General features: G+C 36.1%; 4 protein-coding genes across 5 annotated transcripts; 3 read left to right on the top strand and 1 right to left on the bottom strand.

The window, feature by feature from the left end:
- Positions 1-4160: 4160 nt before the first annotated feature.
- LOC126657091 (uncharacterized) lies at positions 4161-5915 on the bottom strand. Its single transcript, XM_050351717.2, has 3 exons — positions 5354-5915; positions 4715-5230; positions 4161-4642 (listed from the first exon to the last, which is right to left on the bottom strand). The coding sequence occupies exons 1-3, from the start codon at positions 5913-5915 to the stop codon at positions 4188-4190; spliced, it is 1533 nt and encodes a 510-aa protein (XP_050207674.2). The 3' UTR covers positions 4161-4187.
- Positions 5916-12550: 6635 nt separating this feature from the next.
- On the top strand, positions 12551-15711 carry LOC126655955 (putative pentatricopeptide repeat-containing protein At1g12700, mitochondrial). 2 transcript variants are annotated; one of them, XM_050350369.2, is made up of 2 exons: positions 12551-14519; positions 14626-15711. In XM_050350369.2, the coding sequence occupies exon 1, from the start codon at positions 12667-12669 to the stop codon at positions 14452-14454; it is 1788 nt and encodes a 595-aa protein (XP_050206326.1). In that variant the 5' UTR covers positions 12551-12666; the 3' UTR covers positions 14455-14519; positions 14626-15711. The 2 variants fall into 2 exon arrangements, with proteins under 2 accessions (XP_050206326.1, XP_050206325.1); XM_050350368.2 differs by having other exon boundaries at positions 12551-14997; positions 15120-15711.
- On the top strand, positions 14586-15536 carry LOC126657090 (uncharacterized). Its single transcript, XM_050351716.1, has 3 exons — positions 14586-14997; positions 15090-15181; positions 15291-15536. The coding sequence occupies exons 1-3, from the start codon at positions 14586-14588 to the stop codon at positions 15534-15536; spliced, it is 750 nt and encodes a 249-aa protein (XP_050207673.1).
- A 6498-nt stretch (positions 15712-22209) lies between the features above and the next one.
- On the top strand, positions 22210-25041 carry LOC126655956 (putative pentatricopeptide repeat-containing protein At1g12700, mitochondrial). Its single transcript, XM_050350370.2, has 2 exons — positions 22210-23978; positions 24388-25041. The coding sequence occupies exons 1-2, from the start codon at positions 22242-22244 to the stop codon at positions 24421-24423; spliced, it is 1773 nt and encodes a 590-aa protein (XP_050206327.1). The 5' UTR covers positions 22210-22241; the 3' UTR covers positions 24424-25041.
- Positions 25042-25762: the final 721 nt, after the last annotated feature.

Genomic DNA, 25762 nt, shown 5'->3' with positions numbered 1-25762 from the left:
GCTCCTTGCTGGCCAGTCAGGGAGGAGCCACATGGGCAAAGCAAACTGCGGAACACTTACGCGGTTTGCTTTGTCCAACGTGGCAAACCGCGGAAGTGTTCCGCTTTCCGCGGTTTGCTTTTTGTGCAGCCAGGGAATTTGATTCCCTGGCTGCACTGATTGGGAGAAATTTTTTCCAATCATTTGATTTATTTTTAATGATTGGGAGAACCTCTCAATCATTTAAAAAAAATTTAAATTAATATTTTATTTATTTAAAAATGAAAAAAAATCTTTGGTTAATTTTTTTTTTTACGTTTTAATTGTTGAATTTTTTAAAATTAAAACGCTTGTATTAGTTAATTTTTTTAACATTCTACAAAAATAAATTTATAAAATACTACAAAATAATTATATTAACAAATATTCAAATATAATTTATACTTCATAACAATAACATATTTAATAAACTAAAAATTACAAATTAAAAAAAATTACTACATCAGATAATAATGTTCAAAATACAAAAAAAAAAAAATCACCGAAAAGTCCTATCGTCATATCTGCTAGTGACCGGGAGGTTCGAGCGCAAGTTGTTTTTGTTACGGTTCGCCCGACGGCCTGTACTGATGGTGAGGTAACGTCGACCTGGGCGACCATCACCATGTCCCCCTCTTGCATCGGCGTCGTCGTCTCCGTCGTCTCCCTGCTGGTCCTCGGGAATGGTCGTACTCGTCGTTTCTGGTGGCGGGGTAACAAATTCTTCTTGTTGGCGGAACATCATAGCCTCCATGCTGTCTAGACCTAACCAACTGCTACCATATGACAGAAAATCTGTAGTCCCAGATGTCTCTGGAAGTCCCTGTGAAGCTGGAAAGTCCTGCGTACCCTGTGTAGGCTGATCCCACTGCACCTGAAAAATACGCACCGTAGGTGGTACATAAGCAGGCGGCGGTGGAACAAAAGGTGAAGAAGGTCCTGGTGGCACTGGATATGAACATGATCCCTGAAAATAGTGATGTGCCGAATCCCCGTAAAACTGGCCAGATGAAGAAGGAGGACTCGATGAAAAGGGTGGCGGTGCAGAGCTGGACCCCGCGTAATAGTAATGTCCTCTGAAAGGATGGAAAACCACTGGAGGAGGCATATGATCAGTTGGACGCTGAGGTGGAGCAGGGGGCTGACGCCGCTCTCGCCGTCGATGTCGCAGTGTAGTCGGATCTATCGGCGCGTCAGGTATGACTGGTAGTCGATGCGGCGGTGTAGAAGGCTCGATAGGGGGCGATGTAACATCACGACGGTCCTCTCTAGTGCCTCTCTGTGTGCTGGTTGCGAACCGCCGAAGCTCAGTGTCAATAGGAGCATCCCTACGTACACGCTCCACAAAATCGGCCTACAAATAAAGATATAATACGTTAAAAAAAGTAGGACATTAACCCACAATTTTACATTTATAAATTAATTGAAAAACATATAATTTAAGAAAATACGTGTGCTCCGAGCTTAGCGCCCTGTCGTGCGATCCAGCGACGCGTGACATACCGAAATCAATCCATATACTCGGAATGGTAATGAGGTGGGTCCTGGAGGGGCTGCCCTGAAATTACAAACCGAAGCCTGTCGTCCCACACACGAATGTAGTAAGAGTGTGTCTGGATCCAAGATGAGCTGCTCTTCAGGGTAAGGGTGTGTAGTGAGTGGTCCTGAAGTGGGGCGTCTCGAATACCCTGCTGCAATCCGAACTGTTGCAGAACTCTGTCTGCCTGGTGCCACTCCACAATATGAAAATAGATAAGTGAAACCGTGGTCCGCCAAAAAGCGCGCCCATCCAAATAATACGCTGGGAGAGTGTCCAGCATATCATCAGTGTACGGCTGCCAGATAAACTGCATGTATAAAATATAAGATATTTAGTATTAAAAGATTCCCACAATAAGCTATTTAACATACGAGATAATAAAACTGAAACATAATTTCTTACATCTTCGTAGCGAGACGTGTCAAGCCGAACACGGATGTCAGGCAGCGAGTGTCGGGCTGCACGGCTGGCGTTTCTCCGGCCTCCCCATCTGTTATTCAAGAACAACAAGCCATTAACAATCAAATTTTAAGAAATAGAATAAAATTAAAAAATAGTAAACAACAGTAAAACATACCCGTCGCCCAGTGGTAGATGTGGTGAAATAGTGGGATCGGCAAGAGCGGGAGCAATAACTCTAAGTCGGTCCAATGCCCACAACTGCAATATCCACAACGCACCGCCCATGTTGCGGCGATTCGCAGACCGCAACGAACATGAGCAAAGCTCGTGATATAAGTAAGCCAGTGTCGCCGATCCCCAGCTGTAGGTCCGAACTGCCGCCAAGTCCTCTAAAAGTGGAAGAATCCGTAACGAAGTCTGTCCACTACCGAGGTCAGTGAAGCACAATCCTGTGATAGCGAGCAAGAGATACGCCCGTGTGTACCGATGGACAAGCTCGTCAGTCGCCTGGTCTGGTAACGCACTGAACTGGGGGAAACTCTGTAGGATCCAAGAACTCCGGACTGTGGAATTTACAGGGTTAACAGGATATCTGCTCGCAGGAATCCCCAAAACCCTCTCTGCCACTGCAGCCCAATCATGTACAATACCTCCTGTAACAGCATGACCGTCTATTGGTAGTCCGGTCTGAATGGCCACGTCCTCTAGGGTAACCGTGCACTCTCCGCCGGGTAAGTGAAAAGTGTGGGTCTCCGGCCTCCACCTCTCCATAAGGGTTGTGATCAGCTGCATGTCGACGCTGTAGTGACGCATAGCAAAACAGCCTGCAAATCCAGTAGGCTCGATCATCGACCGAATACGGTGGTCCAACTGAGTGAACGGCAGAACGACGCTCCTTCTAGTCGTACAACTAGTGCGAGACAGAAATCCCTCGTCAGATCCCTGAAAAAATAAAAACATTAAGTTAGTTCAAACATTAAATTAAGTTGCAAACGTAACTGTTGAAAAAAAAAATTAAGATGCAAACGTAAGTTACCGTGCCATCCCAGACATCCTGAGAGATATGATCATGCTGTAAAAAAAGTAGCGCCGGTCTTTCAGGACTCGGCTGCATGTGATCGTGAGCAGCTGTCATGGATGCAATTTTTTCAATACAAATTATTAACAATTAAATCATAATAATATCAAACAATTGTTTACAAATAATATCAAATAATTAATTAAAAATAAGTTCATCAATTAAACCGTCAAGTAAAAGTGTTACAAGATTTTCAATTTTAATAGAACACAAATGGAATTACAACATCCTTAGTACATGATAAATGAAAACAGAAATCCTCACATAACTGAACTCTAGAAGGACATGAACTATGGTTATGGCCATATGTAAGACATCTTCTACAGTAGTTTCTATTCCGCCTGTCTCTAAATGTCTGGTCCATTTCATTCCGACGCCTACTCTCAACCGGCCTACCCTTCTTTCTCATCCACTGTCTGTTAGGAACAAATGGAATTTCAGTGGAATTGATCCAACGCTTTCGATTCCGTAAGAGTTCAAATGAAACAGAGCTCCATGCTAAGATTCCATACTCTCATTTGTAATACCATGAAATGTAGTCACAGTAGTTCTCTCCGTATTGGTTGCAGGCAGTTATCGCATGGGAGCACGAAATTTTCCACTGTTGAAATTTTCCACAGGTGCATGTCCCGTCCAGTAGACGAACTTGCTGTGTATTGCCACCCTTATGTCTTACATTGTCGCACTGGGTCAAGACATTGAAAACCTTCTGTGCCACGTTGAACAGTGAAGTCGTATGAGTCTTTGACTTATTTTCCCAAGTCTCAATTCTGTGTGCACAGACTGGAGACCACATGAAACCAGATGCCAACCACATTTTGTAGTCGTTCACATGCTTAATGAATACGGAGTTGACCTTGTTAAATATTGCTTCCAACATGGCTGTGATAGGGAGCCCCCGAATGTTCTTTAACATCGCGTTGACCGACTCAGCGTAGTTTGTTGTCATCACACCATGCCGCATTCCAGACGTGTCGCCGCTCATGCTCCATTTTGTAACATCAAGGCGGTTAAGATACGCATAACCCTCAGGTGAATCCGCCTCTATCAATGACATGTACCGATCTCTTTTATGCTCTTGGTATACGCGTCCTACACGTCAATTAAACCGTCAATATTTTCCCATCAACCAAAAATTCATGTATTATATTAAATGACAAGAAAATTACCAGCTTTTTCAGCAAGCTCTTTGAGATATTTTTTCTTGAAGGCGTTGTGGAAGTTGCTCACTAGGTGTCTAATACACCACTTGTGGGTATCACCCGCCCACTCAGGCCCCTCCATGGCACTCATAATACCGGAGCCGCGATCAGATATGATACACACCTTTCGCTCACCCAAAACATACCTCTTCAACATCCTCATGAAATACCTCCAGGATGCGGCAGTTTCCGACTTCACAATGGCAAAAGCTATCGGCATGATGTGATTGTTTCCTTCAATTGCAGAAGCAATCAGCAAAGTCATTTCGTATTTTCCATATGTGTGGGTGTCGTCGATGTACACCACAGGCTTGCAATACTGAAAACCCTTCACCACTGGCTCGTAAGTCCAAAACATATGCTTGAAAGTTCTGAATTGTGGATTGTTTTCAATTGGTGTACCTCTGCATACACCGTTATTAGTAATTATTAAATCGGAAATATTTTTAATAGTCGAAATTTTTAAAAAATTACCGGTAGCATGCCAGACTGTCCTGGGATTAGCAACGGTGACATTCGTCATAAAATTACAAATCTCCTTGAAAGAGTCGTCCCATTGTCCGAACTTGTTTGCAATGGCCTTTTCCTTGGCATACCAAGTTTTTTTGTATCCAGGCCTAACTCGCAGTTTTTGAAAAATGCCCTCTTGAAGCGTTTTAATCCTAATGTCACGTTGCAGATGCAATTGTGTGTCGATGTGTTCAGCTATCTGTCGCGCTCTTAAATTGCGATGGTCTTGGTTAATTGATTGGCCGCTGCATTGGTGGGGGCCGTTATATCTTGTTATCATCCAATCTGTCTCGCCTTTTAAAAGCGACGCACGCAATCTCCAATTGCAAGTGTCATTGTTCACACACACAAGAACTATTGTTTTACCAATTGTTTGACTGCTCTTGTATTCTTTATTAGCTGCAATGTGATAACTCGTCGCGCATGTCTGGACAGCATGCCTCGAACTAAAAACCATCCCCAATTCAAACTCTTTACCAGCTTCTCATATTGCATTTTGTTTAGGCCACAGATTCATATTGACACACATGTCGCTAACATTCTGATGCGTGTACTCATAAGGAAGGCGCGACTCAAAATGATCTGTATTTTATTCCGACTCACCACCGACATTCTCACCATGGGTGCCATCTCCATTCTCACCACCGATGTCATCATCATCATCATCCTCGTTGTCATCAGCAACGGCCCCGTAGAAGTGTTCTTCTTCCTCATCTTCATCACTAAAATCATCACCATCGTCTACATCCACACAGTCGTCTACATCCGTACAGTCGTCTACATCCGCACAGTCGTCTACATCCACACGTACTTGAGATAACGGGTTGTACACAATATAAAACTCAAGTACCCTCATTTGTGGCGTCCGCGAAATATTACGCCACATTGCTTCCATGTGAACATCTGTCTCCATAGGAAAACCATCATATTTTTGAAATCTTCCATGTTCATCGAACCGAGGCACTCGTAGATAAATCTTAACTATCTCGTCAGCATCGTTCAGCCCAATTACCCTTCTAATTACGACTTGTAGTTGTGCAAAATTCACTACACTCGTCAGCTCAACCAGTTCTGATTTACCGGAAACATAATCAACTCCACCCGGAGTCGATAATATTGTACCATCCCAATAAATTTTTAGGGCTGGCAGCTCATTTGTCGTCATTACTACATTAAAAAAATATAATTTTAACTACATTTTTAGGGCTGGCAGCTCATTTTTCAAAATTAATCGTACAAAATTTATCAAATAATTAAAAAGAGGGTTACTCTCATTTAAAATATAATTCGAATATTCTACATGTCAAATTCAAATTTTTAATAATTAGCCGATTTAAATGTAAATTCAAATTTTTTTATATTAACTTTTTTCACAAAATTACAGTTATAAAAAAATTATATTTTCTCTAAATACTGTTAAAAACAAATACCTAGTTTTATATTTAATTTTTTAGTATTCCGAATCTATTTATATAATATAAAACATAAATTTTAATATTTTCACTAATTCCAACCTAATTTAAAAATATTTTAAATATTTCATATATTCGATTTTCTAATTTTAATTTACTGTATTCATTTTTATAAATTTTATACACATCATTCTAATTTCATTTACACATTAATCTAATTTATTTTATAATACATATTTTTTAAATTTTTTAACTAAATCTAACTATAATATTAACTAACTACATTTCAAACATTATTTTAATCTAACTACATTTACACATTAATCTAATTTATTTTATAATACATATTTTTTCAATTTTTTAACTAAATCTAACTATAATACTAACTAACTACATTTCAAACATTATTTTAATCTAACTACATTTCAAACATCATTTAAATCTAACTACATTCAATAATTAAAATTAATATATCTATAAATTTTAAAAACTCACCCGATAATTCCGCCAAAAAATAATATTCCGCGCCAAAACATAATATCCACCACGAAAAATAATATTCCTTTCCGAAAATAGACTCCGCAAAATCTGCTCCACAATAATATTTGTTGTCGAGTGAAACTATCCCGATTTAATAAACTTCTCTCTACTTTATCTCTTTACATTTCTTCTCTCTACATTTTTTTTTTAAAATAAACTTGTGTTGTGTGAATAAGGGGAAACGAATTCCCCCTTATATAGTGGTTGCAGACCGCAGAAGATTTCCGTGATCTGCAACCACTCGGTCAAGGGAATTTATTCCCTTGTCAGGGGGAATAAATTCCCTTGTAAACTACGGAACACTTCCGCGGTTTACACCAACGTGGCTCCGTATGTAAACCGCGGAACACTTCCGCGGTTTACTTCAATTCGCGGAAGTGTTCCGCGGTCTATATAGCACTATTTGGAAAAACAATGCTAAACACGGGCTAATGTGGGAAATTTTATTAATTTTCGAAACAAACATGTCATTAACCCTAAAAACACTCCACCTTTTAGTCTTAATTTGATTACAACTTGATATTGCAAAATCACCAATTTTATTCAAATTTTTACCTTTCGATTTCAATTGCACCCTTAAATATTAAATTGACTTATTTTCACTTGAAAAAAAAAATATAAATTCATACTTTTTATTTTAACATATATTCTAAATATTGCTTGATGTTATATTTATGATAAAAAAACTCTTTTTTTTAAAAGTTATAAGATTTAATAATAATTTTTTATTTAATGAAAATTAATATTATTGATAAAATATAATTTAAAAAATTTAAAAGAAATTTTTAACATATCATTTATAAATAATTAATGATTATTTTATGCTCGTCCGACATATCATTTTTAATTTTATTTTATTGGTAAAAAAATTATTTCATCTCTCTAGTTTTGAATCGAATCGTTGTCATCACTAGGCCGCCACCGCCGATTTATGATTTTAGCCAAGAACAGGTCTGTTCTTGATGAAAAACTACTTTTCATGAACAGATTCAAGGTATGTTCTTGATCTGTTTAAAAATTGTTGATCACCGATAGTAATTTGCAACAACTTTAAATCATCCCATTTTATCAAATAAAAAACTTTAAATCATCTCAAAATGAATTAACATAACATCAAAACAACTGAATTCATCAAAAATCGATGCAGGTGATTGTCTAGAACAAGAGAATATTGATTGAATCCGGATATATAAGTATGCACCATACAAAGTAACATTAAAACACACACTAATCTCCAAAATGAAACAATTCATTGAGAAAAGTCCTAGAAGTAGAGAAATTAAAAACATAAGGCCAGAGAAACAATAACTTTCAACCTAAAGCTAGAATTGCTTGCTAACCTTTCATAAACGATCTGCGGTAAAATAAAGAGTTTGAGAAATTTTGGAGAGAAATACTGTTTCACTGGAATAGTAGAGCTTATTCTTTTCCTTTATTTTTTTTCAATTAATTGTTTAGTTAGTTAGTTGTTGATGTAGAGTTGATGGCAAAACTTACTAATTAACACATTAAGCGTGAGTAGCTTGACATTCGACTCGGTAAGAGTTCGGGTCGAATTCGTTCATATCATAAGAATAAAGCTCGAGTTTGATTTTATGTTCATTTGTTTAAACGAGTTGAACATAAATACAGTGGTGTTTGACTCATTTTACATTTACGAACAGCTCGTTTAATTAAGGGGTTGGTGAACGAGTTCGAAAAAAAATTCAACGAGCTTGGCCCGGATAAGAACTCGATAAAGAGTTTGCGAACTAGCTAGTCGTATTTAAATTAATGTAATATATTCTTTCAACACAATAAAACTATATGGTTTTAAACTAAATTGCGTATTTTTGATAAAAAAAATAAAGATAAACTGCGTAGTTTCGATTTGTGTTCGTTTGTTTAACAATTAAATGAATGAACACGAACTAAATATGGATCGAGATTTATCAAAAATATATCAAAATAAAATTTTCAAGAAATTTATCTCTCAAATTTCTCCCAATTTCTGATTTAATAAATTTGAATAAATCCTTATTCAAACTTTAATAATTGATATAATTATAAACAAATATAAAAATAAGAAAATTCTAAAATTATTAGGTTTTTTACATAAATCCCCCAAAAGTGCTATAGTGTTTCATTTTTCTCTCAACATTTTGATTTTAGCAAAAATCACTCAAAAAAAAAGAAAAGTTTTCAAAAATCTCCGATAACCCAAAATAAAAGAAAATGAGACGATATTATCCTTATTATTTGTCAATATCTTATTGGTCTATATTTGAATCAATAAAATGTTGACATGTGGCAAATATGGGTTTGGTTAGACTAACCAACCAACCGCAACCGACCACCGGCCGATTCCTGTCCAACCATCCAGTCAGCGGCACCGGTCAACAGCATCGGTCAACTCCGGTCAACGGCGGCAGCCAATGGAGGCGGTCAACACCCGGTCAATGGCGGTCAACTATAGTGGTGAGATTTTAAAAAAATTAATAAAACACAAATGTGCTCTTGGTGGGATTTAAACCCATGACCTTTCACTATTTGTCTATGTGCCTAACCAACAAGGCAAGACATGCTTGTTGTTTATACTTACTCTTTAATATATATACATTCACTCTTTAATAATATATAAAAAAGCATATAAACTAAATTTTAACATATTAAAATGGTTGATTATAAATAATATATTATTATAAAACACTAATAAGATATTACGCTTGTCAAAATTGAAAATAATTTATTCTAATTAAATATGTATATTGAATATTAACTTAAAGTAAACTAAGTTAAAATAGATTTTATAAATTAATGTATTAAATACACAATCAGCTTAATATCAACTCAACATAAACTCAAAACAGATAATATAAATTAATTGAGTTGATATTAAGTTAATTTTTAAAATTATAATAATTTACTAAAAAATTTACTTTGAATTGACATGTAATTTACATTGAGTTGACATTGAGTCGACATTAGGTTTACATTGAGTTGACATTGAGTCAACATTAGGTTGACATTGAGTCAACGTTCGGTTATTAAGTTTGCATTGAGTTGATATTAATTTACATTTCAAAATTAAAATAATTTACTAAAAAATTACTTCGGATTGACATTAGGTTTACATTGAGTTGACATTGAGTCGGCATTAAGTTTACATTGAGTTGACATAGAGTCGACATTAGATTTACATTGAGTTGAGGTTGAGTTATTAAGTTTACATTGAGTTGATATTAATTTACATCTGAAAATTAAAATAATTTACTAAAACATTACTTCGGATTGACATTAGGTTTACATTGAGTTGACATTGAGTCGACATTAGGTTTACATTGAGTTGACATTGAGTCGACGTTGAGTTATTAAGTTTACATTGAGTTGCTATTAATTTACATTTCAAAATTAAAACAATTTACTAAAAAATTACTTCGGATTGATATTAGGTTTACATTGAGTTGATATTAGGATTACATTGAGTTGACATTAGGTTTATATTGAGTCGACACTGAGTCGACATTGAGTTGATATTAAATTTACATTAAGCTGATATTAAGTTAATTTTTAAAATTATACTTACTAAAATATTTACTTCGAATTAACATTTATTTATATTAAGTTTACATTGAGTTGACATTAGATTTACATTAAGTTGATATTGCGTCGTCATTGAGTTGACATTGAGTTGATATTAAATTTACACAAATTATTGTAAATAAAAACTTAAATAATTTACTTTCAATCTACTATAGCTATTTTCGAAAGTATAAATTATAGGAAAATAATTTTATATAATAATAGAAATTAATTTTATTTTAAATTTATAATTATTTATCAAAACATTTACTTTGAGTTAACATTCAGTGAACATTAAATTGATATTGAGTTGATATTGAGTTCACATTAAGTTTAATTTGAGTTTATATTGAGTTGACATTGAGTTAGTATTAAGTTTATATTCAGTTCACTTATTTTAAATTTACTTTCGGTTTATTTTATTTTAATAAAATTTTAAATAATTTACTTTCAAATTACTATTAGTTTATTTGTCGGATTATAAATTATTGTTAATAGTATACATAATGACGTTGACATTAAGTTATCATTGAATTGACATTAAGTCGTCATTGAGTTTATATTGAGTTTTCGCACACCACGGGGGTCCCACTACCACATATCCGACCACGACTATTAAACCATTATATTTTTCAATTTTAAAAAAGTGTAATATTTTTACTAGATTTACTTATATATTAATAAATTGTATAAGATATAAATATATGTATATTTAATTTTTTTATTGTATAAATATTTAATAAATAAATTTAGTTAGACTAATTTAATATTAAAATTATAATAAATTTAATTTAAGTTGATATTTAATTTGCATTATAAATTTATTTCATTCTAATAAGTTAATCTAAATTAATAATCAGTCATATATATATATATATATTATGGAGTAAATGTAAACAACAATCAGCCTTTGCCTTAATGGCAAAGCACAAGCTCTTTCTTATAAGAGGTCAAGGGTTCAAGTCCCCTCAACCACAAAATGGTGTTTTATTTTTAATTATCTGATCAAAATTGGTTCAACTATTAAAAATGGTTAAACCACAAACCACTGTTGGTCGGACCAGTAGTGGTCCGTTGACTGGCGTTGACCGGGTGGTCCGATCGTTGATCGGCGTTGACCGCGGTGGTCCGCCGTTGATCGACGTTGACCGGCCAATAATAGTTCGACCGGTGGTGGTTCAGTTAGAAGTGGTCCGGTCGTTGACCGGCGTTGACCGCGGTGGTCCGCCGTTGATCGGCGTTGACCGGACAATAATAATTCGACCGATGGTGGTTCGGTTAGAAATGGTTCGGTTTATGTAAAATGGGGAGAAATTATTAGGGCACCGTTTGAATTGATGGATTCTAAACGATGGATTCTAAACAATCCATGAATTTAGACAAAATCTATCGTTTGCCTAAAAAAAAAAATTAATGGAATCCATGAATTTATAAATTCCCTCATTTTCTACAATCCATCATTTTTTAGGGTTTCGATTTTCCACCTACTAAGTGGGAAAGTCCAAATCCACCATTTTTTATAGTTGATGGATTGTTATACTATTTATTATTTTCTATAAATAATATTAAAAATTCATTGATTTTATATTCAATCCAAACGATGAAATTTTAAAATCTATGGATTTAAATTCCATTGATTTAAAATCCATCGATTTTGCTAAAATCCATGGATTTTAAAAACGAACAAAGGGTCAACGCGCCTCCTAAACTTGTGACACGGGGTCATCTAACCCAATTTATACTTGTTTGAGCAACTAACCCCAAAACTCTTCATTTTTGGGTCAAATAACTCATAATTATATTTTTAAAAATCGTTAAATACAAATCGGAGGGAAGGGATGCAAAAAAATAATTAGATACTTCTCTAATTGTTGCGATATAATTATTTTAATTTTTTTTTTGAAACAAAAATATAAATTATAGGGCTATTTGACCTAAAAATGAAGAGTTTCAGGGTTAGTTGCTCAAACAAGTATAAATTGGGTTAGATGACCCCGTGTTACAAGTTCAGGGAGCGCGTTGACCATTTGTTCTTTTAAAAACCCTCAATCCAAACGGTACCTAGGTGTAATGTAAACAAAATATGTAAAATACACCATAGGGATAAAATAGTAATCACAACTATTAAAAGGTAGAGATGAAAAGAATCTTTTAAAATTGAGGGATATTTGTAAAAAAAAAAAAATTGGGTGATTTATATAAACTTTTCAAATTTGGGTGATTTGGTGTAATTTTCTCAAATTATTATTAGGGATTTCGCAATACAAACACTCAACAGCCCAATTTAGCCCATCATAAATTTCATTTAAAAAAAAAACAGATACCTAAACTAAAACTCGTCTCTCAGGAATCTAAATTGTGCAGACAGTGCTTCATTTAAATGTCTGATTAGTAAAGCTCGTCATGTTAAAGAGTAGCCGGAAATCGCTCGTGTTATGTTCCGCTTCAGCTCCATTTAGTTTCGGAATTAACGCTCAAAAAAAGGGTACGCTTCGTTTTTGTATTTCTTGTCTCCATGCTTGGTCCAATAATGGTGTACAACTCACAAACACGACCAAAACTAGCTCACTTAGCACTAATATTAATGATGCATTAGCCTCTTTTAACCACATGCTTCACATGAATCCCATGCCCTCTGTTATTGAGTTTAATAAATTATTATCTTCAATTGTGAAAGCCAAGCGTTTTCAGACAGGGGTTTCTCTGTTAAAACAGATGGATTTGGTTGGAATTTCTTATGATGTTTGTACTATTAAGATTCTCACTAATTGCTTTTGCAATCTACATCATGTCGGTTTCGGGTTTTCCATGGTGGGAAGAATTATTAAACTCGGATTTCGGCTCGACATTATTATGCTTACCACTTTGATTAATGGGCTTTGTCGAGACGGTAAAATTGCGCAGGGGGTTGAGTTGTTTGATCAAATTGTGGCGGAGGGTTATCGTCCTGATGTTTATACGTATACCGTCATTATCAACGGTCTTTGTAAAATTGGAAAATCGCACGCTGCCACCAGTTTACTCAAGAGGATGGTTGACAGTGGTTGCGAACCTAATGTGGTCTCGTACAGCGCTATTATTGATAGTCTTTGCAAGGATACTTTTGTGTCGGAGGGATTTGAACTATTCTCAGAGATGAAGGGAAAAGGCATATTGCCTGATGTTTTCACTTACACGTCGTTGATTCATGGTTTTTGCAATTCTGGCCGATGGAAGGAAGCGTCGGCTCTACTTAAGGAAATGATGGATGAGAACATCACGCCGAATATAGTCACGTTCAATGTAATGATCAGTGAGCTTTGTAAGGATGGAAAGGTTTCTAAGGCTAATGGTATAGTAAAAATAATGACGGAGAGAGGAATAGAACCTGATATTTTCACCTACAATACGTTGATGGATGGATATTGTTTACAAAACAACATCAATCGAGCTAAAAGAATCTTTCGCATGATGGTTACTAAGGGCTGTAGTCCTGATACTTTTACCTACACTATCTTGATTCACTGGTATTGTAAGAGCAAAAGCATAGATGAGGCGAAGCGGCTTCTTGGTGAAATGACTAGTAAAGGTTTAGTTCCCGACATGTTTACTTATAATACTCTTATGCGTGGGTTATGCCAAGCAGGAAGCCCTTTGGATGCACACGAGCTTTTCAAGAATATATGTGCCCACGGCCATCTTCCAAGTACTGTAACTTACTCGATTCTGATTGATGGCTTCTGTAAACATGGCGATCTTGATGCTGCATTGACCCTATTTCATGAAATGCATAAGGGAAGGCTGAGGCCCAACATTGCTATCTACAATATCCTAATTGATGGCATGTGTAAAGCTGGTAAGCTTGAAGATGCAAAGGATCTTTTTTCAAAACTTTCCGTTGAAGCGTTGCAACCTGATCTTCACACATTTACTGCACTAGTCAAGGGATTTTGCAATGGAGGTTTGCTAGATGAGGCATATGAGGTGTTTGGAAAAATGGAAGAGGATGGCTGCCCACCAAACAGTTGCTCTTATAATGTTATCATCCAGGGATTTCTCCGGCACAAGGATCTGCAAGGAGCAAGACGTCTTATTCATGAAATGCTTGATAAGGGTTTCTCTGCAGATGCCACCACAACTGCCTTAGTTATAGATTTAATGTCCAATGATGATGTCACTATGAAAAAGCTACTAGATCATGTAGAGAATTAGCATGCTGAAATGGAAAAATTTATCGACTAGGATTTCTGCAAACTGCAAGTTCTCTTCCGTGAGCTGTAAGTTATTCTTACTTCAATCTGTTACCTCATTTTTTTTATCTAGTTTTGCATGATCAGTGATTAATGGAGGATGATTATGGGTTGATTACATCAACGCTTTCAGAAGAGATTCGTGTAGAAAAGGTAAAGTCACTGATGGTGGCAGATAATGGCATTTTCCGGTGGGATGAGGATATTCTTACTGATTTGTTTAATGAGACTGATCAGCGAAGAATTAGGACTATTCCTCTAAATAATGCGCACTATGAAGACAGGACAATTTGGCTGCCTGATTTGAGAGGCATTTTTTCGGTGCGTAGTGCTTATAGAATTCAGCAGCTCAATATTTCACGTACTAGTCATATAAACTCAAAGTTCTTGCAACAATTATGGACAAGGAGGATCCCTTCAAAATATAAGGTGTTTATGTTGAGGGCTACTAGAAATTGGTTGCCTACGAGGGATAACCTGATTAGTCGTAGAGTCGAGATGCAAGGTAACTGTACTTTCTGACTTTTTGTAGTGATTATGTTGAATCTGTTGTGCATGTTCTATTTGCTTGTAATCTGGCATTGCAATGTAACCTAGATAATGTGATTCAAGGTTTGAATTCTGTAGATCAACTATGGGACAAATTGTATCAGCATGGGCATACAAATTTAAGTGAACCAGCTGTTATGGTCTTTTGGAGCTTATGGGGGGGCGAGAAATGATCTATTGTGGAATAATAAGCATGTTTCAGCTAAAGAAATTGTAAATAGAACAGGACAGACTCTGCATCAATGGCAGACGGCAAATGGAAGTCATATTCAGTTTAAGATGGATTCGATGCTAAGTGGGGGCGATGTTTCTTGGAGTAAGCCTCAGTCTGGAGAATTGAAGATGAATGCTGCTTTTAATAATACCCATCGCTGTATGGCAGCTGTTATTCGTGATGATAGAGGACAGTGGGTAGGAAGTTTATTATTTCCAAATTGTTATGCTCCAAACACAGCTGTAGCGGAAGCTTGGGGATTAAAAGAGGCGCTTTCGTGATTAAATGTTAAGATACAACAAAGGCGACGGTGGAAATGGATTGCCAACGGGTTGTCCATGCGCGTCATATAGAAATAGATCCACAGTCCTATTTCCTATGTTTAATTTCTGATTGTAAGCATTTACTGAGTACTATGAGTAATGTTTCTGTTAAGTTTGTTTTTCGTTCTGCGAACTCGGTAGCTCATTGCTTAGCTCAAGCTGCTAGTTCTATGCCAGGACGTAGGGAGTGGTCTTCAGACCCTCCTGATTTTCTACTTGATGCACTTCACCATGATTAGCAATGATAGTTGAATTTGATTGTCAAAAAACAGAAAACTTTGGGAGCCAGGCATAGGTGAAACAGTGGTCAAACTCCGGCCGTGGTTTGCCTGGTTGAACTTTAAAAAATACATACTAACTCTCAATAACTCCCGCTAAAATCTTTAAAAAAATGAATTATCTTCTGTAATTTTTTTCCTTTTTAGTTTTATTATTTTTGTGAACTCATTCAAAATTACTTTCAGGCTTGGAAATGCCCTTGTGGCATTGAAATGTTTTAATTATACTTACATTTTAGTAAGATGATTCATATGAGCACATTCTTGAAAACTAATTATATTGTTGATACATTCTATTTGTTTATTGGAGTTCCTCTTCCATTCTTGATAACTTCTTCATTTAGTGGCCGATTATGATACATCGGAACTTTTGAATCCTACATTTCGGCATCTCGTTTTAATTTCAGAAAACACTTTTAAATTCTTAAAATACTATAATGCTGAATAGTAAGCATGTAGATAAATTGCTTTGGCAGTAAGCAGTAGCAAATTTGAAAGCTGATTGTTCAGCAAAATAAAATAAAAAATTACAGACTACGATTCAATCACACTTTATAAGTATAACAAGCCTTGTTTTTAGTAAGGGTTCTTTACTATTACTCCAACGAGTTTAGGTCTAAATTGCCGTTTTTTCATAAATTTCAAAAAATTCTTATCTTTTCCCTTATATTTCAGTTTTTTTAATTAAATTCCCCAAATGGAGTTTTAATTATATAAAATTTCTTTTCTCTCTCCTTCTCTGAACGCATGTTAAGAAAACGGTTACCACCGTCCAAAAACTCACGTTCTTAGCTCTAATGGCGAGGAAGAGAGCAGTCAAGAAGACAGATTCTTTGCCTGTTACTGCCTTGAAAGAAGTAGAAGTGGTTGAGAATAACCTTGATTTTGATCTGGATCCCAAAGCCGCAGAATCTCTCGAGCAGTTAGGGTTTGTTCAGGATAATAGCGAGGATCTCAATTCAAGCCCTAATATTGTTACTCAAAATCTGGTAGTTGATTGCACAACGCAGATTGATGAAGAAGTTCCGATTACAGTGAAGGAAGTTAATGGAGATTCGAAGAATTGGAGAGCTCTTTTCCCAGATAATAGGTCAAGAGCGCCAAGTTCATAGCTAAAATACGTTCCTCCATCTGTTAAGGATGGTGATAGATTTGTCAGTTTTCACTCAAAGGAAACAGTCAATGAAGAAAATAGGTGGAAGAATGCCCTGGTTGGTTGTGTTTTAGGTATGTTTCCTAAATATGAAAGAATTTCTGCTTTTGTGAAGAATAGATGGGGAAATTCTGGGCTCACTAATGTTGTTAGGGTTAATGCTGCTATGTTTCTATTTGAATTCAAATCTGAAGAGGATTGTATGAAGGTATTAAGTTCGGGTCCTTTCACTTTTGATCAAAAACCTCTTTTGCTCAAGAAATGGCAACCTAGAATGATAATGGATCCTTCAGAAATCAAGACTGTGCCCATCTGGATTCAACTTCCTGGTTTACCTTGGGAGTTCTGGTCTCCAGAGATTCTAAGCAGGATTGGGAGCTTCTGTGGAACTCCATTATTCTGTGATCAATGCACAAGTAGCAGGGCAAGACTGGGATATGCCAGAATTCTGGTTGAGATGGATGTTCTAGGCCTGTATCCAGATTCTGTGGACATGAAGGATGAAAATGGAGTTTGTTTTAAACAGAGGATAGTGTATGAATGGAAACCTACCTTCTGTGAGAGATGTAAGAGAATGGGGCATACGAAGAAATACTGCAGAGTGGTTCAAAAGGAGGATGGAACATGTATTAAAGATATGGCAAAGGAAAGTACCAAAACTGAGGAACCTAAGACTCAGGAGGTCCAGGAGGAGGAGATAATTGCTATAGATCAGGAAGAGAACAAGGATCCTCAAGAGGAGCCACCAGAAGCTATAGTGACTGAGATAAGCAAGGTAAATCTCACAACTGTGTCTCCTAACATAGGGGTTACTCCTAATCCCTATAGTGCCTTAGTAATTGGTAGTGAGAAAGTCATAATTCCTGGTCACTCAGTGAAAAAGAAGGTGAGTCTGGGTGCTATTGGTGAGGGTAGGTTGAGGCCTGCTAAGCCACCTAAAAAATATGCATGATAGGTTGTTGGAATATTAGAGGGATCAATATGACCCTCAAACAATCAGAGGTTTGCAATCTGATTAAGAATAATAATCTGAGTATAATTGGACTAGTGGAAACTAGAGTTAACAGAAATAATTTTGAGAAAATTTGGGTATCTATGAGTAAAAGATTACCTAATTGGAGTATCATTCACAACTATGCTAGCTCTAGCATGGGAAGAATCTGGATCCTGTTCAATTCAGAGAAGGTTGTTGTTTGTTCCCTGGTTACCCATAATCAGTTTATTCACTGTAAAGTAACTATGGGAGAGGAAAGTTTATTTTGCACTATAGTGTATGGGTCTTACATTGCTGAGCAGAGGATTGAGCTATGGAATCAATTAGCAAATATTAGTGAAAATGGTGGTGAAAAGTGGATCATTCTAGGGGATTTTAATGCAGTTATGTCTAATGAGAACAGAATAGGAGGTAATTGCATAGACATTCAGGCTGGATTGGACTTCAAGAACTGGACAATTCAAGCTAATGTCATTGAGCTAAGGCATCAAGGTAGCTCTTATACTTGGTGTAACAACCAAAGAGGTAGAAATAGAATTTGGAGGAAACTTGATTGGGTGTTTGTGAATGAAAGCTGGTTGAATAATTGGAGGGAGTCCTACTATGATGTGCTGAATCCAGGTATATCAGACCATTCCCCTTTAGTTGTTAGTTATGGCAACAGAGTGGGAGATAGGAAAAGTACATTCAGATTCTTCAATGTTTGGTGTAATCATCCAAGGTTCCTGGAGATTGTTAGACAAAGTTGGAGGAGCAATGGGGAAGGATCCAGAATGTATAAGATCTATCAAAACCTGAAGATTCTCAGAAAAGAGTTCAGAAAGCTCAATAATAGAGATTTCAGTGAGATTTCTTCCAGATTAAATCAAGCAAAAAGTTTATTGGAAAGGCTTCAAGCAGATTTAATTAAGGATCCTTTCAATGAGATCTTACATGATGAAGAGAGGGCAGTTAGTAGTCATGTTTATAAGCTGATGACCTGGGAAGAAAGCATTCTCAAGCAAAAATCCAGAGTCCTCTGGATAAAGCTGGGGGATCAAAACACTAAGTTTTTCCACAGGAGTTTAATCCAAAAGCAAGCTAAGAAGAGAATTCTATCTCTAAAGCTTTCTGATGGAAGTGTTACATCTGATGTTGATAGTATTAAAAATGCAATTAACAAGCATTTCAAAGACTTCCTAGGAACCAAGATGCCTAACAGAAGTCATGCAGACCCTTCATTACTTATGGAGGGAGTATTGCTTGATGATATGGACAGATTGGAGTTGAGCAAGGAGGTTACCTCAGAAGAAATCAAGAGTGCCATTTTCTCAATTAATGAGGACAAGGCCCCTGGCCCTGATGGGTATACCAGTGCCTTTTTCAAAAAGACCTGGAACATAATTGGTGAGGACATTACTGAGGCTATCAAAGAATTCTTCCATTCTGGCATCTTGTTAAGGCAAGCTAACACTACAGTCATCTCCTTAATTCCTAAGATAGAGAGCCCAGAAGTTGTTGGGGATTACAGACCAATTGCCTGCTGCAATGTAATCTATAAAGGGATTTCTAAGGTGTTGACTAGAAGAATCAGCAAAGTGTTGAGCAAAATTATCAATCCTTGCCAATCTGGATTTGTTCCAGGTAGAAGTATAGCAGACAATATTCTTGTTGCTCATGAGGTGGTCAGGAATTATCATAGGGGTAAGGGAAATAGTTGTGCTCTGAAAGTAGATATTCAGAAGGCATATGATTCTTTGGACTGGGATTTCATTGAAGAAGTTCTGTTAGGCTTCAGATTCCCTGCCACAGTTACCAGGAACATCATGGCATGTATCAGATCTCCTATGTTCACTATTTTGGTGAATGGAGAAAGTGTGGGTTATTTCCCAGGAGGGAAGGGGCTAAGACAAGGTGACCCAATGTCCCCCCTGATCTTTGTCATGTGCATGGAATATTTCTCCAGGCTAATGATAAGAAGAACAATAGATGGATCTGGCTTTAAGTACCACAAGGGTTGCAAAGACATCAGGCTTAACCACCTCTGTTTTGCTGATGACATGTTCATCTTCAGTAATGGAGATTCACAGTCTATACAGATTGTCAGTGACACCCTCAAAAATTTTGCTGAAGTCTCAGGCCTAACTCCTAATCACCTTAAAAGCACAATTTTCTTCAATGGAGTTTCTGATGCACAGAAGAATAACATCTTAAGGGTCATTGGGTTTCAAGAAGGAAACTTGCCTGTCAAGTACTTGGGGCTTCCTCTGATTTCCTCCAGACTGTCAAAAGAGCATTGTAATGGGCTGATCCTGAGAATAACAAGCAGAGTGAATAGCTGGGCCTCTAAAAGTCTGTCCTATGCAGGTAGATTACAACTCATAAAATCTGTATTGCTGAGCATGCAAGTGTATTGGTGCTCAGTCTTTATGCTTCCTAAAGCAGTCATCAAAGGAGTGGAGAGTATTTGCAGAGACTTCCTGTGGAGCAATAACAGCACTAGTAGGAAGCATGGATTAGTAAACTGGAAGAATGTTTGCACTGATAAGAAGTCAGGAGGTCTGGGTATCAAATCTGTGATGATTTGGAACAAAGCTGCTTTAGTGAAGCATATCTGGGGCCTGATCACCCTCAAGCCTTCCTTATGGGCTTCCTGGGTCTCAGCTAACAAGCTGAAAAGGCTTTGCTTCTGGGGTATTGAAAAACCCTTTGATAGTTCCTGGGTCTGGAGGAAGATTATTAAGATTAAGAACTCAGTGAAGCACCTCTTTGAGTATGTTCTTGGAGATGGCAAAACTTTCACCTTCTGGTATGATCCCTGGATGCAGGGAAAGTCATTAAGGGATCAGTTTCCTGAGATCAATATTCAAGATGCTGATGTTGCCAGGAATGCTAAAGTAGCAGATGTTTGGAAAGATAACAATTGGGTCCTTCCTGACCCAATAGATGAGACAACTGAGAGAGCCTGGTTATACTTGAAGAATAATTTTAAAGTTGATCATTCAACTGCTGATGATGTTAAGTGGAAGGGTAAGAGGAAAGGATTCTCAGTGAGCAATGTTTGGAGGGATCTGGTTACTGAATCTGCTGATGTCCCCTGGCACAAGGTGGTTTGGTTTACGGGTATGATCCCCAGGCACTCTTTTCTTACCTGGCTGGTTATCATGGGAAGAATCAATACCAAAGATAAGATGCTGAAATGGAAAGTGATTCAATCCAACACTTGCTCTCTGTGCAATGAGCAAGCTGAGAGCATTAACCACCTCTTCTTTAACTGCAAGTTTTCTGCAGAAGTCTGGAAAAACATCTTAAGGGTCTCTAATGACATCAGGCCAGTGAATAGCCTAAGGAGAGAAGTTAGTTTCTTGACAAGAAGAGCAAATGGAAGATCAGTTAAAGCCAGAGCCAGAAGATTATGGTTTAATGCTACAATTTACCATATCTGGTTTGCAAGAAATGATATGATTTTCAATCAGAAGATTCATAGTAATATGCAGGTCTGCAACAGAATTATTAGTGATGTTAGAAACAGATTGAGATAGTTTGTTTGTGTTTCCTGCTTGTTGCTGGAATTCCTTGTAATTTGGCTCTTGTTTAGCCTAGCCAGCTATTTGTTGTTTCCCAGCTTGGGCTTGTTTTCTGGGCCTTTTTTTAGCAATAAAATTGCTTCTTTGGTTGATTGACCAAAAAAAATTATATAAAATATAAAAATAAAGGGAGAAATAATAATTTTTCAAAATTAAGAAGATAATAGTAACTAACCCTTTTATTAATTTAATTTAATTTTTGATTATAGTCTTATTTGAAATCTTTTATTCAGTTTTTTCTAATTGAATAAAAAACTATTCTACTTAAACAATGCTCATTAAATGGTGGTTTATTAAAACTAAATCCATTCAATTAAATACAATAAAAGACATTTATTTAGTGGCTGCTACATGAGTAAAAGTAATCTTAATAGATGCAATTTACGGGGCTTAATTAAAATTAAAATTAAATTTTCAAATGATATTATTATTGAGAAAATGAAAAAGTTTAGCTAGAATTGATAGAAGTGGGAAAACCAATAAATTATAGTTGAAATGATACAAGCGCCGGGTAGCAAACTGTTAAGCTGTGAGTTCAATATTTCGAAAAAAACGCTCCCCCATTATAAAAAAATAAAAGTGGGCAAAGTCTAGCCGTTTTATTTTCATTTGTCCATTTGGATCTCAACATAGAGACATCAAATTACAGAAATTCATTACAGCAGCTGCAAAATGATGCCAAGGAACCCAAAATCCATTGTATTAGCTGCACCCTCTGCTTCATTCTTATCAACTTGTACTACTAATTCCACTTCAACCACTGCCAAACTTGCATCATTTACAAATATCAATGATGCCTTGGCTTCATTCAATCACATGCTTAACATCAATCCCTTACCTCCTAAAGCTGAATTCAACAGAATCCTATCTGCACTTGTCCGAATGAAACACTTCGACACTGCGCTTTCTCTGTCGAAACAAATGGACCTGGTCGGAATTCCACTCGATCTTTACACTCTTAACTGTTCGATGAATTGCTTCTGTCATTTACATCGTGTCGAGTTTGGATTCTCTGTGCTGGGAAAATGTTTTAAGCTTGGAATTCCGCTTGATATTATTATGTTTACTACCTTGATTAACGGGCTCTGTAGAGAAGGTAAAGTTTCTCAAGCTGTCGAATTGTTTGATAAAATTGTTGCCAATGGTTACCAACCTGATGTTTATACATATACTATTATAATCAATGGTCTGTGTAAAATTGGTAAAACAAGTTCTGCCGCGGGTTTGCTTAAGAAAATGGTCGAGAGAGGCTGCGAGCCTAATGTGGTTGCGTACAGCACGATAATTGATAGTCTTTGTAAGGATAGATTTGTTTCCGAGGCGTTGGAGTTTTTTTCGGAAATGAAGAGGAAAGGAATATTGCCTAATGTTGTCACTTACACCTGCTTGTTGCGCGGTCTTTGCAGTTTTGGCCGGTGGAAGGAGGCTTCGGTTTTACTTGAAGAAATGCTGGATCGGAATGTCACGCCTAGTGTAGTTACGTTGAATGTATTGGTTGGTGAACTTTGTAAAGATGGGATGGTTTCTAAGGCTAAAAGTATAGTGAAACTAATGAGTAAGAGAGGAATAGAGGCTGATGTTTGCACATACAACTCATTGATGGATGGATATTGTCTACTCGGCCAAATTAATGAAGCTACGAAAATATTTCATGGGATGGTAAATAAGGGTTGTAAACCTGACCTTTTTACTTATACTATCTTAATCAATTGGTACTGTAATAGCAAAAAGATAGATGAGGCAAAACAGCTTCTTGATGAAATGACTAGTAAAGATTTAACTCCGGATATTGTTACTTATAATTCTCTCATACGTGGACTATGCCAAGCAGGAAGACCGAGGGATGCACAACTGCTTTTTACGAATGTATGTGCTAGCGGCCATATTCCGAATATCGTGACTTACTCAACTTTGCTAGATGGCTTATGTAAACATGGGAATCTTGACGAGGCGTTGACTCTTTTTCATGAAATGCAAAAGAGCAAGTTGAAGCCTAATTGTTATATCTATAATATACTAATTGATGGTATGTTCAAGGATGGTAAGTTTAAAGATGCAAAGGAATTGTTTTCGAGACTTTCAGTTGAAGGGTTGCGACCTGATACTCACACATATACTACACTAGTCAATGGTCTTTGTAAAGGAGGCTTGCTAGATGAGGCGTACCGAGTTTTCAGAGAAATGGAGGATGATGGATGTTTACCGAATAGTTGCTTTTATAATGTGATCATCCAAGGATTTCTCCGGCACAAAGACATGTCAAGGGTGACGCAGCTAATTGATGAAATGGTCGATAAAGGATTTTGTGCCGATTCCACCACAACTTCCTTGATAGTAGATTCATTGTCAAGTGATGATCCCATTATGAAAAAGCTGCTACATTCTGAACCTTATCAAGATAAAGTAGAGGTAAAGTGAGATTTTCTTTAAAAGTTTGTTGTTGCTGCACATTGATTTTCACACAGATGTTTGGTTCTTCATCTGATTATTTCAAATTGGTCATGATTCAGTGAAAAGCCTTCGAAATGCAATAAAGTGTCAAAATCTGAAAGTAGTGTGTTTTTATTAAAGTAACATTAAAATGCATATATGACAAATCAAAAATATAGAACCAAACCGGATTGGACCAAACCTGTCGTAAGGCTGGTTTTGACATCAGCATGTATAGTACTATGCTGCTTCATCCTTTCAGAACAACCTATAAGGGTCTCTTTCATTTCTATCTTACATTACTCGCAAGCTTCTCTTTCTTGTTCATTTCTATCTTACATTACTCGCAAGCTATTGACTTTGTCCTAATCAGTTTCTCTTACTGCAGGCTCGACAGATAGCACATATGAATAACCTTGGCTAGTTTTATACTATTTGCAAGCCAAAAGTGTAATCAAATAAGGTCTACTTTTCATGGCGGTCTTGCTGGAATTGCCACGCCCTCCCACTTCGGAGGTAGTCGGCCAAGAAGGAAAAAGAAGTGGTCTTTGAAGGAACAAAAAAGGAAGATTCAGTGCTGCAATCGGAGCAAGCGAAAAATCTTTGTGAAATGCGCAAACTCGCAAGATCAGTTCATTATGCTTGCTTTGAGAAAGTACAAACTAATAGAAAAAGGTTTCCATACCTGAGAGGAAGACCGGAAAGGTCCATTGTTTTCAGAGTAAACTGGTAGAAGTACCTGAGGCATCACCAATCTAAGAGTTTCCAGTGAATAACAAGATGAAACGCTACGAACATGCCGATTTTTTGTATTGAGTTGCAAGTTATTGTTTTGCAATCTGTTGCAAGGTTTCTACAAGCTGCAGATTTGCATGACTTCAATTTTGCTATGTAAAGGATCCTATTGCCAACTTCTATGACAGAAAGTTGAAGTAAATTATAGATATGAACTTATAATTGTTCAACTCAATCCCTTTATTTTCTTAGTTCATCACAAGTATACTCAAGAATCACTCTTATGAAATATTTGTAGTTATTTCAATTGTGTGCATCTTTTTTTATTTTATATTGTGAATAATTTTAGAAGTTGCATACATATATTTGATAATATGGTTGAATAGTTTTGTATTAGTCTTTCAATATTCTTATTATATTGTGAATAATTTCAGAAGTTGCATACATATATTTCATAATATGGTTTAATAATTTTGCATTAGTTTTTCAACTAGTCGTAAACCCGCGCAATAGCGCGGGATCACTATAATATTGTTAATTTATTTATTTTCGCATAATAAAATTTATATTACATTTATTTTTTAAAATTGAAATATAATATATTACACATTATTTTGAATTTCATATCATGAATAGTGTTAATTATTTTGGTATATTACATTTAGTAGAAAAATTTAATAGAAAATAATGAATTATTTATTTTCTTATTTATAAAACTATATAATAAAAAGTTAAATGTGTTAAAATTTATTTTGTTCTATTTGATTTTAGTTTAAATTAATTTTAATAATTGATAATTTTATATTATTTAAATAAATCTACTAAGTAATGATGATATACGTCGTCAATTTATACAATTAAAGATTACCAAAATTATAAATATCGAGGATTATAAAAAAAAAACATAGATACAACATGTGGTATTTACATGTAGGAATATAGATTTTTTTTCTTTTACAAACAAACTACCACAACAAATTATAGTCGACTTTTTTTACATGCCATCTAGCTAGCCAGTATTTCTCACA

The sequence above is a fragment of the Mercurialis annua genome, linkage group LG7 (genome assembly GCF_937616625.2).
Source record: "Mercurialis annua linkage group LG7, ddMerAnnu1.2, whole genome shotgun sequence".
NCBI lineage: Eukaryota > Viridiplantae > Streptophyta > Magnoliopsida > Malpighiales > Euphorbiaceae > Mercurialis > Mercurialis annua.
This window is presented reverse-complemented; position numbering and strand designations above follow the sequence as displayed.

What these genes read in the sequence shown, in the direction of transcription:
- LOC126657090 (XM_050351716.1), top strand. Translation starts at nt 14,586, where the DNA reads ATGGAGGATGATTATGGGTTGATTACATCAACGCTTTCAGAAGAGATT. An exon ending in TCGTAGAGTCGAGATGCAAG is followed by an intron (nt 14,998 to 15,089) that starts GTAACTGTACTT and finishes AATGTAACCTAG; the next exon opens with ATAATGTGATTCAAGGTTTG. An exon ending in TAAGTGAACCAGCTGTTATG is followed by an intron (nt 15,182 to 15,290) that starts GTCTTTTGGAGC and finishes CATCAATGGCAG; the next exon opens with ACGGCAAATGGAAGTCATAT.
- LOC126657091 (XM_050351717.2), bottom strand. Translation starts at nt 5,915, where the DNA reads ATGACGACAAATGAGCTGCCAGCCCTAAAAATTTATTGGGATGGTACA. An exon ending in CCATGGTGAGAATGTCGGTG is followed by an intron (nt 5,231 to 5,353) that starts GTGAGTCGGAAT and finishes CAATATGAGAAG; the next exon opens with CTGGTAAAGAGTTTGAATTG. An exon ending in GACAGTCTGGCATGCTACCG is followed by an intron (nt 4,643 to 4,714) that starts GTAATTTTTTAA and finishes GTGTATGCAGAG; the next exon opens with GTACACCAATTGAAAACAAT.
- LOC126655955 (XM_050350369.2), top strand. Translation starts at nt 12,667, where the DNA reads ATGTTAAAGAGTAGCCGGAAATCGCTCGTGTTATGTTCCGCTTCAGCT.
- LOC126655956 (XM_050350370.2), top strand. Translation starts at nt 22,242, where the DNA reads ATGATGCCAAGGAACCCAAAATCCATTGTATTAGCTGCACCCTCTGCT. An exon ending in CTTATCAAGATAAAGTAGAG is followed by an intron (nt 23,979 to 24,387) that starts GTAAAGTGAGAT and finishes CTCTTACTGCAG; the next exon opens with GCTCGACAGATAGCACATAT.